Source organism: Aotus nancymaae, unplaced genomic scaffold (assembly GCF_030222135.1).
Source record: "Aotus nancymaae isolate 86718 unplaced genomic scaffold, 86718_ANA_hifiasm-v0.15.2.pri h1tg000077l, whole genome shotgun sequence".
Classification (NCBI taxonomy): Eukaryota; Metazoa; Chordata; class Mammalia; order Primates; family Aotidae; genus Aotus; species Aotus nancymaae.
Window position 1 is genome coordinate 7,239,701 of NW_026988492.1, and position 18,321 is coordinate 7,258,021.

The window sequence follows — 18,321 nt, forward strand, 5'->3', positions numbered from 1 at the left end:
ATAGTAATTATTATTATTAATGGGGAAAAATGAAAAGCATTCCTTTAAAAATTAGAAGAAAATAAAAAATGCTTTTACCACTTCAAAAAATCGTGGAATGGAGATCCTAATCACCGTTGTAAGATATGGGAGAGTGGGGATAAGGAATAGAAAGAAAGAAACAAAACTGCCATTCACTGGTAATATGATTCTCCCTGTATGGAAAATCCAACAAGAATCTACAGACTAGTTAATAGAGTGATCAGTGCTGGGTGGCTGACTGCAAGGTCTGTATATGAAAGTCAGTTGTGTTTCTAACTCCAGCAACCAACAAGAAATGAAATAACCTTAAAAAAAAACAACCCTACTTACAATAGCAGCAGAAACCGTGAGTTATCTAGGTATAAATGTAACAAAAATGTCAAGACTTTTATGCAGGAAATTATGACACTTTACTGAGGCACAAGTGAAGAGTGATACTTGTTTACAAATAGGAATACTCAGTATTGTAAAGATGCCACTTGTCTAATGTGTATTAATTTTTTTAAAGAGATGGGGTCTTGCTGTGTTGCCCAGGCTGGAATACAATGGTGCAATCATAGCTCAGTGCAGCCTCAAACTCCTGTGCTCAAGAGATCCTCCCACATCAGCTTCGCTTCTGGGCTCAAGATATCTTCCCATATCAGCCTTTGTTTTAATTAGCTGGGGACCTCACCTGGCTAACCAAATTTGTTTTTTTATTATTACAGACAGGATCTCACTATGTTGTCCAGGCTGGTCTCGAACTCCTGGGCTCAAGGAATACCCTTACCTTAGCCTTCCAAGTAGCAAGGATTACAGGCTCGAACCACCATGCCTGGCCTCTAATGTGTTTTGGAGCTTTGGATTATATATACCAGCAAAGTGCTACCACAAGTCAACAAACACCTGATGGTGTAGGGGATGCTCTTCTCACTAGATATCAAGATTTATCATAAAGTCTCAATAGTGAAGATTGCATCATATTGACATGGGAGCAGACAAATGGAACAAAGGAACAAAAGAACTCCTTGTTACAGACTTACAAGTCTATGGAACTGGGACAGTACTATAGAAAAAGTAGGAAGCTAAAAGAAATCATTGATACATATAAAAAAGGCTGTATTTGGATCCCTACCTCACATCATAAACAAAAATCAATTTTAGATGGGTTATAAAAATAAATTTTAAAAGCAAAACTAGAAAACTCTTAGAAGGTGAGATGAAAGAATATCTACTCACCATAGAAAGTGCTGTGAAAATTTTACCACATTAAAGCTAAGAACTTCAGTTCATCAAGGTGTCCCATAAGTGAAAAAACAAGCCCTAATTTGAGAGAAGATAATTATAATACATATAGTTGACAAAGATTTAGCTTCCTGAAAATATAAAGCACATCTACAAAAGAGTGAAGAAAGACAATTTAAGAGAAAATACGTAAAGAACATCAGAAACATGTAGGGCCATTAGATGTAGAAAATATCATCTTTTTAAAGATAGGGTCTTGCTCTGTTGCCTAGCTGGAGTGCAGTGACATGATCTAGGCTCACTGCAGCCTCTCCCTCCTGAGTTCAAGTGATTCTCATGCCTCAGCCTCCTGAGTAGCTGGGACCACAGGCATGTGCCACCACATCCGGCTAAATTTTGTATTTTTAGTAGAAATGGGGTTTCACCATGTTGCCCAGGCTGGTCTCGAATTTCTGACCTCAAATGATCCTCTTGCCTCAGCCTCCCAAAATGCTGGGATTACAGGCGTAAGCCACCATCCCCAGCCTAGAAAATGTAATCTAACCAGCAAGCATGAGATGCAAATTAGTGCCACAGTGAGCTAGCTATTCATGTAGGCCCTCTAGGTCGGCAAAATATAGATCTGTAAATCTCAAGTATTGGTGAGTATGTGGAGCAACTTTTACATTTTCCTGGTGGGGTGCAAATAGATAACACAATTTTAGAAAACGGTTTCACATTAACATAGAAATAATTATATCTTGTGACCTAGCAATTCTTCTCATAAGAATATATTTTCAGAAGCTGTTTACATATATGTACCAGGGAACTTTCACGAGAATATTTTTAGCAGTAGAGTACTTATTTATTTTTTAAATTTTAGATTCAGGAGGTACACGTGCAGGTTTGTTATACGGGTATGCTGTGTGACATTGAGGTTTGGGCTTCTGAGCACATCACTCAAATAGTGAACAGAGTATCCAGTAGGCGTTTTCAACTGCTGTTCCCTTGCTTTCCTTCCCCCTTATGGAGGCCTCAGTATCTATTGTCCCCATCTTTATGTCCCTGTGTACCCAACCCAGTGATTAGTTCTCACTTATAAGTGAGAACATACAGTTTGGCTTTCTGTTTCAGTAGCAGGGTTCTTTTGCTTTTTTTTTTTGATACAGAGTATTGCTCTGTTGCCCAGGCTGGAGTGCAGTGGTACAATCTCAGCTTACTGCAACCTTCATCTCCTGGATTCAAGCAATTCTTGTGCCTCAGCCTCCTGAATATCTGGAATTACAGGTGCATGCCACCACGCCTGGCTAATTTTTGTATTTTTAGTAGAGACTGGGTTTTGCCATGTTGCTCAGGCTGGTCTCGAACTCCAGAGGTCAAGTAATCTGCCCTCCTCAGCCTCCCAAAGTGCTGGGATTACAGGCATGAGCCACCGCGTCTGGCCCCAGTAGCAGAGTTCTTAATAGCAGAAAGCTGTAACAATTGGGATAGCTATTGATAGCAAAATAGGTAAATAATTTGTGGTTTTTCTGCAGAACAAAGTATTATGCAGTAGTGAAAAAGAAATGATCTATATGACATGGAACAAAATGGGTGATCTCCAAAACAATAATGTTGAAGGTGGTAAAAAGCAAGTCTTGGAAAATTTCTTACAGCTTGATACCATTTTTATAAAGATCAAAAACAAGCAGAACAGAACAATATATTGTTGAAACATTCATACAAGCATTAGAAAACCAGATTTCTTAAAAAATTAAAAGATAAAAAGTAGTCTGGGTAATGGTTACTTCTTGGGGGATGGAAGGGTTGACTACAGTTGCACACCACCAAGCCCAGTTAATTTTTGCGTTTTTAGTATAGACGGGGTTTCACCGTATTGACCAGGCTGGTCTCCAACTCCTGACCTCAGGTGATCTGCCTGCCTCAGCCTCCCAAAGTGCTGGAATTACAGGCATGAGCTAAATTCTAAATTTTGCTTTTATTCTAATTGGCCTGACAGGAGTCAGTGCTTATGAAAATAACTTTTGGAAGATGTCATGCCCACGTTTTTTTATGTTTGATGTGATGAACTTACCATGGCTGCCTTTGAAATATTTGAGGCTAAAGTCATCTGGTCCATACAGCAGAGAATGAGGCTCTTTTAATTTTTTTTTTTTTTTTTTTTTTGAAACAAGGTCTCAATCTACAGCCTAAGCTGGAGTGCAGTGGTGCTATCATGGCTCACTGCAGCCTTGAATTCCTGGGCTTAAGCAATCCTCCCACCTGAGACTCCTGAGTAGCTGGGATTATATGTGGGCACCACCATGCCTGGCTAACTTAAAAAAATATTTTTATATCGAGACCAGCCTGACCAACATGGAGAAACCTCGTCTCTACTAATACTTCAAAATTAGCTGTGCATGGTGATGCATGCCTATAATCCCAGCTACTCAAAAGGCTGAGGTAAGAGAATCGCTTGAACCCAGAAGGTGGACGTTGTGATAAGCTGAGATAGCACCATTGCACTCCAGCCTGGCCAATAAGAGTGAGACTCTGTCTCAAAAAAAAAAAAAAAATTCTTTATAGAGATGGAATTCTTACTCTGTTGCCCAGGCTGATATCAAACTCCTGGCCTCGATTGATCCTCTTGCCCTGGCTTCCCAAAGCTCTGGGAGTGTAAGAGTGAAACATGTGCCCAATCAATATCTTTATTTTAAAGGGACATCTGCAAAGTCCCTTTACCATGTGAGGTGACATAATCACAGGCTTGGGCGATTTGGATGCAGACATCTTAGGGACCATTACTCAGTCAACACATGCCCTGATATTGTTGATGCAGCTGGGAACGGTGGGATCTCTGTGTTCATTTGGAGTCATGGGTATTAGTGAGGAGAAGAGAATCACCAGACTGGCCAAGGGCATTTAAAATACCATTATTGTGTTGAGCCATTCATTAACTCATGTTCCCCCACTTTTTGTTTTGGCATAGATTTAGGGGATGCAAATGCAGTTTTATTGCATGGATATATTGATAGTGGTGAAATCTGGGCTTTTAGTGTAACCATCACCCAAGCAGTAATACACATTTTACCCATTAAGTAATTTCTTATTCTTCATTGCTCAGCCCTCCCCCACTTCTGAGTCTCCAATGTCTCTTACAGGGATGTCCAATCTTTTGGCTTCCCTGGGCCACACTGGAAGAATTGTCTTGGGCCCCACGTAAAATACACTAACGATAGTGGATGAGCTAAAAAAAAAAAAAAAAATCTCATAATATTTTAAGCAATTTACCCTCTTGGTCTATTATTCCACACTGTGTCCATGTGTACACATTATTCATAAGTGAGTGCTTGCCCACATTTTTTTAATGTAAACTTCTAACTATCAGGTGACTACCTGCCTTCTCTACCTACTTAGGTTTGGAGTATCCTGTTGCAGCACTCCACTTAGCTACCAAGTAGTTCTCAGCAAGGAAAGCCTAGGAGTGGATCGTTAGCTGCACAGTGTGAAGAGGTACAGTTCAGTTCTGGAACGTCTTCATTTTATCTCATGATAAATGAAACTTTAAAAAGCGCTTTTCCCAGCCGGGTGTAGTGGCTCACACCTGTAATCTCAGTACTTTGGAAGGCTGAGGTGGGTGAATCATGAGGTCAGAAGATCGAGATCATCCTGACCAACATAGTGAAAACCCATCTCTACTAAAAAGACAAAAATTAGCTGGGTGTGGTGGTGCATACCTGTAATTTCAGCTACTTGGGAGGCTGAGGCAGGAGAATCACTTGAACCAAGGAGTTGGAGGTTGCAGTGAGCCGAGATGGCACCACTGCACACTCCAGCCTGGCACCAGGGTGAGAGACTCCCTCTCAAAAAAAAAAAAAGAAAGAAAAAGTGTTTTCCCAGAACTCTGAGATGCCAGCATCTGCGGGGCCTCCTCTCAGGAAATCTCCTGGGCCTCTCCTCTGCCCTACTTCCCTTCTCAAACTGCGGGCAGTCGGTTCTCCTTGGGTGATTTTCTTCTCTTCAGTTCATTTCAGTTACCATTTACATCCCCTGACTCTCCAGATCTTTGCCTTCAGTCGTGATCTTTCTTTTTAAAGCCAGGCCTATGTCATCAGCTGCCTGTTCCACTTCTCCACATGGCTGTCTCACAAGGCTTTATGCTCTAATCTTCAGAATTCTGTGTTTTGGTAAATGGCAGCATTGTTCCTCCAGTTTTTATAGAAATATAGTACCCATTCTTTTTTTTTTTTTTTTTTTTTGAGATGGAGTTTTGTTGCCCAAACTGGAGTGCAGTGGTGTGGTCTTGGCTCACTGTGACCTCCACCTCCTGGGTTCAAGCAATTCTCCTTCCTCAGCCTCCCAAGTAGCTGGGACTACAGGTGCCTGCCACCACGCTCAGCTAATTTTTGTATTTTTAATAGAGATGGGGTCTCACATGTTGGCCAGGCTGGCCTCAGGTGATCCACCTGCCTCAGCATCCCAAAGTGCTGGGATTACAGGGGTGGGCCACTGCTGTAAATATAGCAGAGTGAGTACTATGTTTCAGCTGGTGGCTGAAAGACACTTCTTTCTCTCACTACCGGCAGTCAAATTCCAAGTACTTTTTGTCCCCTTGATTTATTTATTTGAAAATATTTGAGTATGTACTAAGCCTCTTGCACTATCTTAGGCCCTGGGTGTATAGGTGTGAACATGACAAACCAGGGCAGCCCTCTTTTCTGAGAGAACTGATGTTAAAGAAATAAGAAGTGAGCAAGACAACTTCTTTGGTGCTGTGCTGTGAAAGCAATAGCAAGGGTTTTGTGGAAACAGTAAGATGGGATTGCAGAGACCTCTCTGAAGAGGTGACATTTTAATTGATACCTAATGTCAAGGACTCAGTCTTAAAGATCTAGAGGGAGAGTGTTCTAAACAGAAGGAACAGCAAGCACAGAGTGCCTCAGTTGGGAAAGGCTCCGGATCTAGATTCAAGAAACTGCAAAGCCCAAGGTGGCCAGAGTGTTATGAATGGAGGGAGAGGGAGGGACATGTTCAGACATGAAAGAGGGGCCAGATCACAGGGAGGATTGGAGGTGGGGTGTGCTGTGTGGATTCATGCCTTCCTCCATCCCCACACCACCCTCAAGACGGCCTTCTCCCTGGACCCTGTCACTGTGTCACCGTACGTGGCAAAAGGGACTTTGCAGATGTGATTATGTTAAGGACCTTGAGAAAGGAAGATAATCCTGGACTATTCAGATGGGTCCAACCAATGTAATAACAAGCTCCATGTAACAGGGAAGTAGGAGGGTCATAGGAAGGAGATTAGAAAATGGAAGCAGAGATCAGAGAGAGAGAGAGAGAGAGAGAGAGAGAGAGAATACGGAGGGGTCATAGGCACGCACCAGCAAGACGGAAGTCACAGTGTTTTATAACCTGATCTCAGGAGGGACATCCCATCACTTTTGCCTGAATATTTCAATTCATTAGAATCAAATCAGTAGGTCCAACCCCCAAAAAGGAGGAGAGATGGCACCAAGAAGTAAATTCTGAGAAGGAGAATCTTTGGGAGCCTGTTAGAGCCGCCTGCTGCTGCACACCTAGCAGATGACTGTTGAACAATTGATTAATAGCCTGCTCCCCACTCTTTTTCTGAACCTCTGCTTCTCTGAACTTGGAGTTCTTTGGTCCTTTGGTGGCCATGCTTGTCTGCTTTCTTTCCTAAGCAGGTTCCCCTTTCCTGGTGAGTATAGAAGAATATGAGGATTCAGATAGACTTTTCACAGTATTTTTATCTTTGTATTTTTTAGAAATGTTTCAGAGTCTCCTGATCCTTGGGTGGCATTTTTCTCTGCTAATACCATGCATTAAAAAGAAAAATCTGTACTCTGTATTATTTGGTTATTTCAGTGGGATTCTGAGTAGGGAGCCCAATTGTGGGCTCAATTCACCATCTGCCAAGGCTTTGTTCTCTGCTTTCAAGGAAGCTCTTCTCTCCTGTAGTGGAATTGTTGATATTTCCACATGTAAAATATTAATTTGGTGGAAAACAGTGTTTCCTTTGCTTCTTCCGAGAGTTGTCTTTGCATCCTTGAGGTCTAAAGCTTCATTTAGGTTTTATTGTTAAGCAATGCTTTATTATAACTGATCCGAGAGGGAACTTCAGCCGGATTTCAGGGTAGTAGGATTTGACAGATTCAACCCTGAAGGTTGAATTCAATTGCTTTCTGAATTGTGACTTGGATTTTCTGGGTGTCTAAATTATATCAATAAGAATGTATTAACCATCTGTTGTTTGAAAGTAATCAGATATTATCTGTTGGAATGAACCAAGAGATTGTTTAAAAGCTAGAAGAAAGGCATAACAATTTTTACAATTTCCTTTCTGTAAATAAGTTTTAACATATACCCATATGATTCTAAGGACTTAGAATCTATTTGAATTATAATTTTCTATTGAGTAAAAAGTTGGGGAAATAATTTTCTTAGAAAATAAAGTTTTTATTTTTCATTAAAAATAAATTGCAAATATTTTCACTTAGACTTTAGAATCCAAGGATGTTTAGCTTTGAGGTGGTAGGAAACGTTTAGGAATAGGAATGAAATGTTCAGCTTTGGTCTAAATTTCCTTTGTCCACCTAGGGACCGTATTCTTATGTGCAGAATGATTACAAGTTTCTGTTTCTTACTGACCAAGAGGTATATTTGATTATTCATGTCTGCAAAGTTTCTTGTAAAATAGCAGCTTTCATTTTCTATTAAAAAATGAATTCATAGCGAAAAATGTTTTTCATAGGAAGATAAACATTTTGGGTAACTCTGCCATTCCCTTCCCTTATTCATAGGAATAAGAAGGGAATGGAAGCTGTGTATTAAATAAAACATGCTGGGGGCCGGCGGGGCGGAGAATGGTATTTTTTGGACATGATACCATATATATTTGAGTGCATTAAAATATCCTAACTGTGATGGTAGCAGTGTAAGCAAATTACATTTTATGTTATTATATAAAGCAGACAAATAGAATAGCATTTTAGAACATAAATGTGTATGAAAGTAAAAATAGTTGCAAAATGTACATAAATGTGTGAAAGACAGGATGATTTTGAAATAGTGCAATAAATAAAAGAAGATGATAATAGCAGCACTGGGCCAATGCCAGAGGCTCTTGGTCTGGGACCATGTTATAAATTGCTGAGGTTTAAATGCGCGAACGGTGGCAGCAATCAGCCGGCATGAAAAGCATGAAAGGCAGAACTTTGGAAAAAATGTGAATAATGAAACATTAAGGGATTGAGCAAACTTCAGTTTCATGAAATACTAAAACCCGTTCTGTGTTTCTGTTTAAGTGAACTCTTTAAAAATATACTAGTCTTTTGCTTAAAGCTACTTTTCAGACCTCCAAATCATGGTTTTGTAGAAAAATACCACCTGGTCTTGAGAGTCACACACATCACAAGCCTGGAGCAGTGGTTTCAGGTAAACTGCCAGATTCAAAATAATGTATGTGTGAGAAAAAAAGTATTAATATTCCTACACTAGAGTCATACAATTCACCATGAGTTCTGCAGCCACAAAGAAATATTAGATTTCCTTTTATTTGTTATATTCATGTATTCAGAGATTGTAGGTAGTCATGCTTCTCAAGGTGTGGCTTGTGAACCCCTGGAGGTCCCTGAGACTATTTTGTGGGAAGGCTCTTCAAGGTCTAAACTATTTTCATGATAATATTATGATGCTGTTTGCTTTTTTCACTGGGTTGGCATCTGCACTGACGGTAAAAACACTGATGGGTAAAACTGCTCGCGTTGTCACACAAACCAAGGCTATGGCACCAAGTGGTACTAGTTAGTGAGTCATCATGTTCTTCACCATCCCACACTCACAATTAAAAACAGTCAGCTGCATTAAATCTTAACCATGGTACATATCTCTTTAATGTCAAGTCTTTTTAATCTAAAAGAAAGAAAAGAGTACTCAGAAAGCACATGGCTGCAAACCAAAGTTCTGGTTATCAGAGGACAGGTAGTTGTAGGATTGTGAGATTGTGAACTAAACTAGCTGCTGTTTTTCATAGGAAACTATTAGAAACTGTGTCTATGCAAATTGTGTTTGGAAGACATCGTTTTTTTCAAATGATCAAAGTTTGCCTGTCATTAAAAAGTTAACAACAAACTGTATTGTTGCCAATGAATAGAATTCAAGCTTTCTAGCAAGTATTAGAATTTTGAAAAACTTACAATAGCAAAGACCTGGAACCAACCCAAATGCCCATCGATGATAGACTGGACAGGAAAAATGTGGCACATATACACCATGGAATACTATGCAGCCATTAAAAATGAGGAGTTCGCGTCCTTTGTAGGGACATGGATGAACCTGGAAACCATCATTCTCAGCAAACTGACACAAGAACACAAAACCAAACACCACATGTTCTCACTCATAGGAGGGTGTTGAACAAGGAGAACACATGGACACAGGGAGGGGAGCACTATACACGGGGGTCTGTTGCGGAGGAGTTGGGGGGACAGCGGGGGGGGGGGAGTTGGGGAGGGATAGCATGGGGAGAAATGCCAGATATGGGTGACGGGGAGGGAGGCAGCAAATCACACTGCCATGAATGCACCTATGCAACAACTTTGCATGTTTTTCACATGTACCCCAAAACCTAAAATGCAATAAAAAAAAAAAAAAAAAAAAGAAAAACTTGTATCTGCCACTCTGAGATTGCCAGCTTTCTAGTACTTAAAAGCTTTTTTTGATGAGATTGGTGGTGATATTAATGTGTGATGTTTTGTTGTTGTTGTACCATGAAATGTGTAAATGTTTGGAAAATCTGTGGAACTCAGTGAAGGAGTGTTTTCCAAATGATCAAGTTTGATGTTTATCTTTAGGTCTTGATTGTGTCATATGTATATGCAACATGGTGTAGTCAAAGGGAGACAGATATCTCCTCTTTCTAGGAACACCAGTGGAAGTGAGCAGGTGAATTGGAAATAAATACTATTTGTTAGGTGTTTTCTATTTTCCAGGACTCGCATGCAACTCTTTTAATGGTGACTTTAATTCTCACAGTAACCCTGGTTAATAGGTATGATTATTATCCTATTTTAAATATGAGAAAACTAAGGTTTCGAAAGGTAAATAAGTTGCTTAAGGGTAAATAAGGGGCAGAACAGGGATTTAAACTCACGTATTTGACTTCAAGACTCTCAGTAAATTATGTTGATACTTCATTTTTTAAAACTGTAAAAATACTATAAATTCGTCATTTTTTTTTTTTTGGTTCTTTTCCTTTTCTTTATGGAGATAGCAGTAAAATCTTTAAACTTTAATGGGCCTGTCTGCTTATCTTGGGGACAGCAAGTAAGACAATAGCTGGAAGAGTACAACTGATTGTACAACAGGTTTGGGGACAGAGGCAGTTGGTGGCTGCTGAGAGGAGATGGAACTGCTTAAGTCCATTGTGTTTGCAGAGAAAGGGAAGCTGAAGAACCCCAAAATAATCTGTACTGAGCAGTGACCAGTTATTTCTTTGGGGGCGGGGGGTGGGATTTCTTATCACTAGAACAATATCCTCCTAACAGGTTTTCTGTTTGTAGTCTTACCTGCTACCTCCCTTCCTCCCCAGATCTGTCCATGGAAAAGGGAGTAAAGCACAAATTGGCCCAAGAGTCTCCTATTCTTTAATGCTTGCCTCATTTTTATTTTTGAGACAGTGTCTGGCTCTGTCACTCAGGCTGGAGTGCAGTGGCACAATCTGAACTGCAACCTCTGCCTCCTGGGCTCAAGCAATCCGCCCACTTCAGGCTCCCAAATAGCTGGGACTACAGGTGTACACTACCATGGCTGGCCAATTTCTGTATTTTTTGTAGAGATGGGGTTTCACCATGTTACCCAGGCTGGTCTTGAACTCCTGCACTCAAGCAGTCTGCCTGCCTTGGCCTCCCAAAGTGCTGGGCTTATCAGTGTGAGCCACTGCACCTGGCCTTTAATGGCTATTTATTTACTGAGTAAAGTCGTAAGTCCTTTAGCATAAATCACCCATCTATATTTGGAATTATTTTCCTGGAAGAATGCATGTAAACAATCGTATATACTTTCCAGGAGTTCATGAATCAGCTGAGAGATACCCATGAACTCTCCTAGCCATAGATCCCAGACTTGCCACGTTTTAAGATGGTTCATTCCATCTTTTGTTACAAAACTAGTTTTCAAGCTGTAATTACAATTTTAATGTTTGTTAAAATGTAAACTGCAAGCAAGTATACAAGGTAATTGATTGCTACTTGTAGGTTGAAACCTGTGTGAATTTCATAACATCATCTGTAATAACATCCACCTGATTAAAAATTTCATAGTTCCCAGTTCTTCAACGATTACTGAAATATAGATTTTTGAAAAATGGCAAATCTGATAATTGTAATATGTGGGGAGTGAAAAATAAATGTGTGTACAACTGTGGGTTATTTCCAAATGGAACACATTATATATCTCTGGATGAGAGAATTGAAGTTCTTTTTTTTTTTTCCCCCCCAACAAACTCAGACTTTCCAAAGAAATGTTTAATGCCCTGGCTACTTTTTCTAGAATACTGTTCTAGGAACTAAGGGAATCTGATCTGTTGAAAATTTTCTGAGAAGTGATTTCAAATAGAATCACCACGTTTTCAACCAAAATGAAAATGTTGATAGTTTTTTGCTTTTTATTAATTTAATTTAAGCCTAAAACCTGTTTTTGATACATTTTATAGACTTTATAGACATGTTAACATGTTCCTTATAAGAATTATCCATCTGTGTAGAGATGTTGCAAACACTCTGGCCTGAGTTGAAGGCAAAGTACCAGTTGCTCCCAGCGATTCCTATGGGAAGGCTTTATTTATTTAGGTTTTTACTTCTGACTGTGTAGCTTGAGCAAAGGTACAGCCTCCAAGATTTTAGGCTTTATGATATACACACCCAAAATAGCTACTTTTCTAGGGCTACTTTGTTAGTGAATGGGAAGATGAGAAAACTTTCAACTACTTGTCTAGGGAGATGACAAAGAAGCTGGTCTGGCTCTTCCTGGAATTAGGTAGGAACAAAAAGGAGTCTGCTTTAAGAATTTGTAACAACCCATGGATTGGTGGGTTCATGGCTTAGGAGGTGAGAGTTTTATCCACCAAGTCCAGGAGTCCTACACTGTAAAGTTAGCAAAGTGGCTGGCGATATTTCAAGGTCACACATCAGAAGTAAATACATATTTCTTTTTTTTCCCTTTATTTATTTATTTATTTTTTGAGACAGAGTTTCGCTCTTGTTGCCCAGGCTGGAGTGCAATGGCACGATCTTGGCTAGCTGCAACCTCCGCCTCCAGGGTTCAAGCAATTCTTCTGCCTTAGCCTCCCGAGTAGCTAAGATTACAGGCGCACACCACCACGCCTGGCTAATTTTGTATTTTTAGTAGAGACGGGGTTTCTCCATGTTGGTCAGGCTGGTCTGGAACTCTGAATCTCAGGTGATCTGACTGCCTTGGCCTCCCAAAGTGCTGGGATTACAGATGTGAGCCACTGCGCCTGGTCATAAATATGTATTTCTGAAAGGATTGTGTCCCGTGGATTTTCTTTTTCAGTACCCAGAATCTTCTCCACATCCCCAGTATTTTAAATACGGAGGTAGATAGGTGTATGCATGCATGTGCTCATTCTAGATCTGGTAACATTAATTAACGTGCTGAAGAGTCAAACTACTGAGCAGTAATTTTCAGTACTTTTTTATACTCTTAATAGTTAAGCCAATAAAAGGATTACAGCATTTTACTTAATGTAATGTAATTCAGATAACCATGGTGAAGTCTGTACATCATTGAGAGGTATAAAACACATGACTGTATTGGGGGCTACTTTATTCATAGTTTAATTATTGAAGCTTTATTTTTGAAAGTTCTACTGTATGTGCAAGTAAAACAGATTTTCTCACTAAAATTAAACATTATTTTTAAGAACTATGTAAATGAAAGTAACTATGACTTCCTTATGAGAACTACTTACATATTGAAATGATTTTTATTTTTACTGACTTTTTCTGATTACAAATGTAATTATAGAAAAAAAAAACCCTTAGGAACATATACATAGAGCATAATGCATATAGATTTTGAAATTCTTTTCTCTTAATAGTGCATTTAAAATATTGTAGCATGTCCTGACTTTTAGGATCTTGCTTTTGAATAACTGTTATATAAAATTAACTTAACCAGATTTCCCCTTTTCTCCAGACCTTTACTCCTAACTCCTTTCCTCCCTCATCTCCTTCTCTGCTTCCTCCTCTTCTAGTTGCTCAGGGAAGAAAAATGAAGTACACTTTTCTCTTTTTTTTTGAGACGGAGTCTTGCTCTGTAGCTCAGGCTGGAGTTCAGTGGTGCAATTTTGGCTCACTGCAACCTCCACCTCCTGGGTTCAAGCCATTCTTCTGCCTCAGCCTTTCAAGTAGCTGCGACTACAGGCATGCACCATCACCCCTGGCTAATTTTTGTATTTTTAGTAGAGATGAGGTTTGACCATGTTGGCCAGGCTGGTCTTGTACTCCTGACCTCAAGTGATCCCCTCACCTCAGCCTCCCAAAGTGCTGGGATTACAGGTGTGAGCCACCGAACCTGGCCTGAAGTATACTTTTATTATGTGATTGAATCTGCAAAGGGAAATAAATGTTAGTTAGAATAAACGAGATTTTGCAGGTTTGGCTGTACCTGATACTTAGATGCTAGTTTGCTCACTGATGCTGAAACCACATCTTTGGTTATATATTTGTCTATCAGATCTCAAAATGTTCCCACTTTCAGAAATTTGCCACAGTGTATCGGAATAAATTTTTCTGGGATATAAAGGGAAATTATAGACTACATAAAGTTATGTCATGTTCTCCAAGAACATGACATAAGCACCATGTGGGTATTTAAATGTAAAGTAAATAAAATTAAATAAAATTAAAAATTCAGTTCCTCAAGTCAATCCACATTCGAGTGCTCAAAAGCCACATGTGGCCAGTGGCTAACCATATTGGACAAGCAGCTATAAAACATTTTCACCATCACAGGCAGTTCTGCTGGATAGCCTTGGGGTGAAGTCTATATGTGTTGCCTGTTTATTAGAATTTAGAAATTATTTTTTCCTTTTGGTTATCATAAATACTAATAAAAAGCAGAATTTCTGTCAGTATTTTTGAGAACAGTGAACAGCTCAAAATTATTTAAATTTTTACTTTCCTACCAACTTAATTTTTAAAATGATGCAGTGAAGTAAAATACATACTAACACAGGGTAACCAGCCTTTTGAAATTCTGGGAGGACATTTTTTAAATGTTTGATGTGGTACAGAGTCCAGGAGTGGGCAGGCTAGGGGTGGAGTATTCATCAGTTGGGTCAGGATCTAGAGAAGATGATGGAAGAGAAACTGACTATTTGTAAAAGACATTCAGAAGAAGCAAATGAAATGGAGAAATAATGTCTGTATTTGGGGCACGTGATTTTAGGTTATAATTAGAGTATTCATAGAAATTAACCTGGGAAAATTGGAAGCCATCAGAAAGAAAACATAAGGGATGGAGAGGAACCACCAATGAGAAAGAAAATGTAAGGGATGGAGAGGAACCACCAATGATCTTCTAGTCAGTGAAAATAATCACTGCAATTTGTTATGTACCTATCCAGCCTTCCTTTCTATGTCCTACAAACAGGCCATACTCACTAGACAGCCGAGGATGGCAGTGAAGAACACAGATGCGATGTTAGTCTGAGAGGAAAAGTGAGTGATTAGGAACTCTTAACACTGAGCCAGATGGCTTGAGCTTGAAATCTCAGCTCTGCCTCTTACTGTCTGCAAGAACATAGCAACTTGTTTAACTCCTGTTTATCTGTAAAATGAGATGGTCATGCTATCTACCTCTTTATGTTCTTGTGAGAATTGAGGAATTAAAATATTAAACTCATTAAAGACTATGTTACTCCTATTACTGTCAGCTGTAAGGGTAGTACAGGCCCGTGGTAAGTTCTTAATAAATCCCTATGTTTATTATAGCAGGGAACCAGACATTTAAACAAGTAATTGCAGTGAGGTTAGATGAGTTTTGTGATAGGGTAAGTTCAGCAGTGAATTAGATGAGTTTTGTGATGGGGTAAGTTAAGTATTCTATGATAGTATATATTGAGGTGACTGAATTCTTGATAATTATTTAAACAGTGAATTTAGCTCTTAGTATGATTATTTTTTGTTTTAAATTATACTTTCATAGTTTATCAAATTAAATCTAACTCTTTTTATAGCTTGCAGTCTTTAAAGTTTGTTTATTACCTTGATATGATACATCTTTAAAGGTTCCAAGATATCCAGTAAAAATACGGCTCTGATCATTCTGGTAGTATCATAAGTGTCAAAATTCTTTCCCTGAAGCTTTACATCGTGTACCAGGTTGCCAAAAGGTAATAGAATCCTCTCTTAGCAATAGCATCTGGCTAATCAGAATAAATTTATCTTCCAGACTTTTACAGTCGAGTTTGGTTAGCTTTGAGTATAATTAAAGCGTGTATTACTTGATACCTATTAAAAACAGGAAATTGTGAGGTGCAACTGTTTTTCATATATGATTGGGGACATTTTTCTTCAACTATAAATAAGAAGAGACTAAAGTAAGTTTTCAAGTGTAAAATGTTCAGGACACCTGTACAAGAGCTGAACTAGACGTCACCTAAGTGCTGATAGTTATGTGTTTGTCAACATGTCTTTTGTTTCTCAACTTTCTGCTAGATTTTGTGAGGAACTCAGTTTGTCTTATATGGCATTTATGTAGATCCTTGCTTTTGTGTTTCTTTGGTCACAATAATGGGAAATGAAGGGCCATTTTTTTATTACTATAATTATTTTGCAATATGAAAAATGATCTCATTTATGCTAAATAATTAAATGTCACTAGTTATGAGAAATCCCTTCATTTCTTAGAAATTTGAATTTAAGGGGGAAAGTTGGCAATTTCTAAAAAAGAATGAATAAGTTTAATAAAAGGAACAGTGTGCTTAGGCAGATGTTCCTGGATGTGGCACCCAGGCACAAATAGTGCCAGCTTCCTCCCTCTTGACAGCGATTCCATGCCAAACTGCCAAACTGTGGCTGGCAGTTTATTGCTTTGCTTTAATCATAATTTATGTTTTTGGCAGGAATATAAACTGCAACTGATACTTGAAATTTTGCGACAATGGATTTTAGGTATGATAGACGTCACAAAACTTACATGTTTATTGAGGGGAAAGACAGATTCCTTTCACTTAGATTCTGTTTGATAAAGACTGTTTTTTTCCATCTGACTCCATGTTGTAAACACTGGACTATAGTAATAGATGAATTAGGCACACATACATGTCACCTATGGGTTTATATGAGCATAATCAAACGTATAACTGTAGAATATTCAAGGATTCAGATTCTCTTTTCAAGTATAAAAATGTGCAACTGTCTGAGATTGTTTGCTAGCAGGTGAACTTACATGCATTTGATTTTCTTCCAGATTCATGAAAAACTACACTATTATGAGAAGCAGAGTCCAGTGCCCATCCTCCATGGTGCGGCAGCCTTGGCCGATGATGTAAGTGTGCCTGTCCGAGCTCACCAGGACGTGTCTGCCACAGACCTGGCCCAGGCAGAACCTGTCCTAGTGCAGACAGATGCGTGTGATCCTATGAGGGAAAAGCAGAAGAGGTTGCAAATATTTCCAGAAGTCCTGTCATCACTGAGCTTATGTTAATATTATGTTGATTTCCATTTACTTTCCTGTTCTAAAAATTTTGTATGTAGCTACGCTCTTGTTCTGCTTTTATAACTACGTAATAGAGATTTTAGGCTTTAAACTCATGTAGAGAGAGAAGCTGTCAGCTGCTGGTGTTCTGAGAAAGTCACAGACAAGAGGAATGCTTTGGAGAAATAAAGACAAATGAGATAGCTATATTGCTGACAGTACTAAAAAATGACAGATACTAAGATACGAACGAGGCATATGAAATATGTAAAAAGACAGGATTGTTTTTAAAATGGATTATAAAACATAGTAATGATTTATGGATATTAGACTTTTCCAAATTACCTTCATAACCAAAAAATAAATTTTAGAAGCAGTTGGCATTGATGGAGTAGTTAATTTCCTGTAGCTATAATTTTATTTTAAACTTGGGGGAAGGGAACTAACTCACTGATTCTTACTGTTAACTTTCGGACTCGGATGAATTGAGAACACACCTGGATAAACTATAAAGGACACGAAGCTGGAAGAGAAATATGTTTAGTGCAAAGGCTGGTTTTAGTGATATCCCGTAGCTTATTTGTTGCTTTTAATATTTTTTCCTTTATTTTTGATAAAATTATCTATAATTCAATGTGGTAAAATATCTGGGCCATAATATAATTAAAAAATTGGCCATTTTGAGAAGTTGATTTTATTTGACCTACTTTGCATTCTAATTTAGAAAATACGCGTATGTATAAATATCCAAACTGCATGCTGTTTGTTTAGTTCCCAAACATTTTCCTTTCTATTTTTATCTACAAAGATTACAAGTGTGTTCAATATATATTTAATCAGGAAACTTACTTCCGCATTATTGAACCAACATTTTTTAAATGAAGGTGAATAAAGATGTAGATATGGTTGTTTAAGTAAGGCACAGTTGTCCCCCAAGAAAGCCTTAAAAACCAGTTTTAAAACATTTACTATTTAGAGTTTTGGGAAATATTTGTTTATAAACCAATGTTGTTGTGGCCCAGTCATATTGCACTAATATTGCTTTATAAAAAATTAGAGTCTGCTATGTAAATATGATAAACCATAGTATCTTATAATTTGTCAGAGCAGTATATTTAAATGTTAAAATATATTATGTTTTAAGTGATTAAAATGTGCAAATGACCTTTATGTCTTTTTGTAAGTTAAAAATTCTGTAGAACTATTACCTCAGAAAAGTAAAAGCAATTTTTGAAAGGTAATTAATGACTGTATAATTTTCTATGATTTTAGTTTTTGTGTATAATTTATATTATGTCCTTCTTTTAGAGTAAAGTCCTTTTCCAGAGATAAGAACAATTATTTTTAAGCTTGGTAGAAAAAGTAGGAGCA

At 38.4% G+C, this 18,321-nt stretch overlaps 1 protein-coding gene across 3 annotated transcripts in view; it reads left to right on the forward strand.

Annotated features, from left to right (window-relative positions):
- The window catches only part of MPP7 (MAGUK p55 scaffold protein 7), a 249,688-nt gene that overhangs the window by 136,922 nt on the left and 94,445 nt on the right, over nt 1-18,321 (forward strand). For all 3 annotated transcript variants that reach the window (XM_064368559.1, XM_064368560.1, XM_064368562.1), the window contains one exon: nt 16,723-16,800. In XM_064368559.1, coding sequence (XP_064224629.1) covers nt 16,723-16,800 — 78 coding nt within the window. The remainder of the gene's footprint in view (nt 1-16,722; nt 16,801-18,321) is intronic.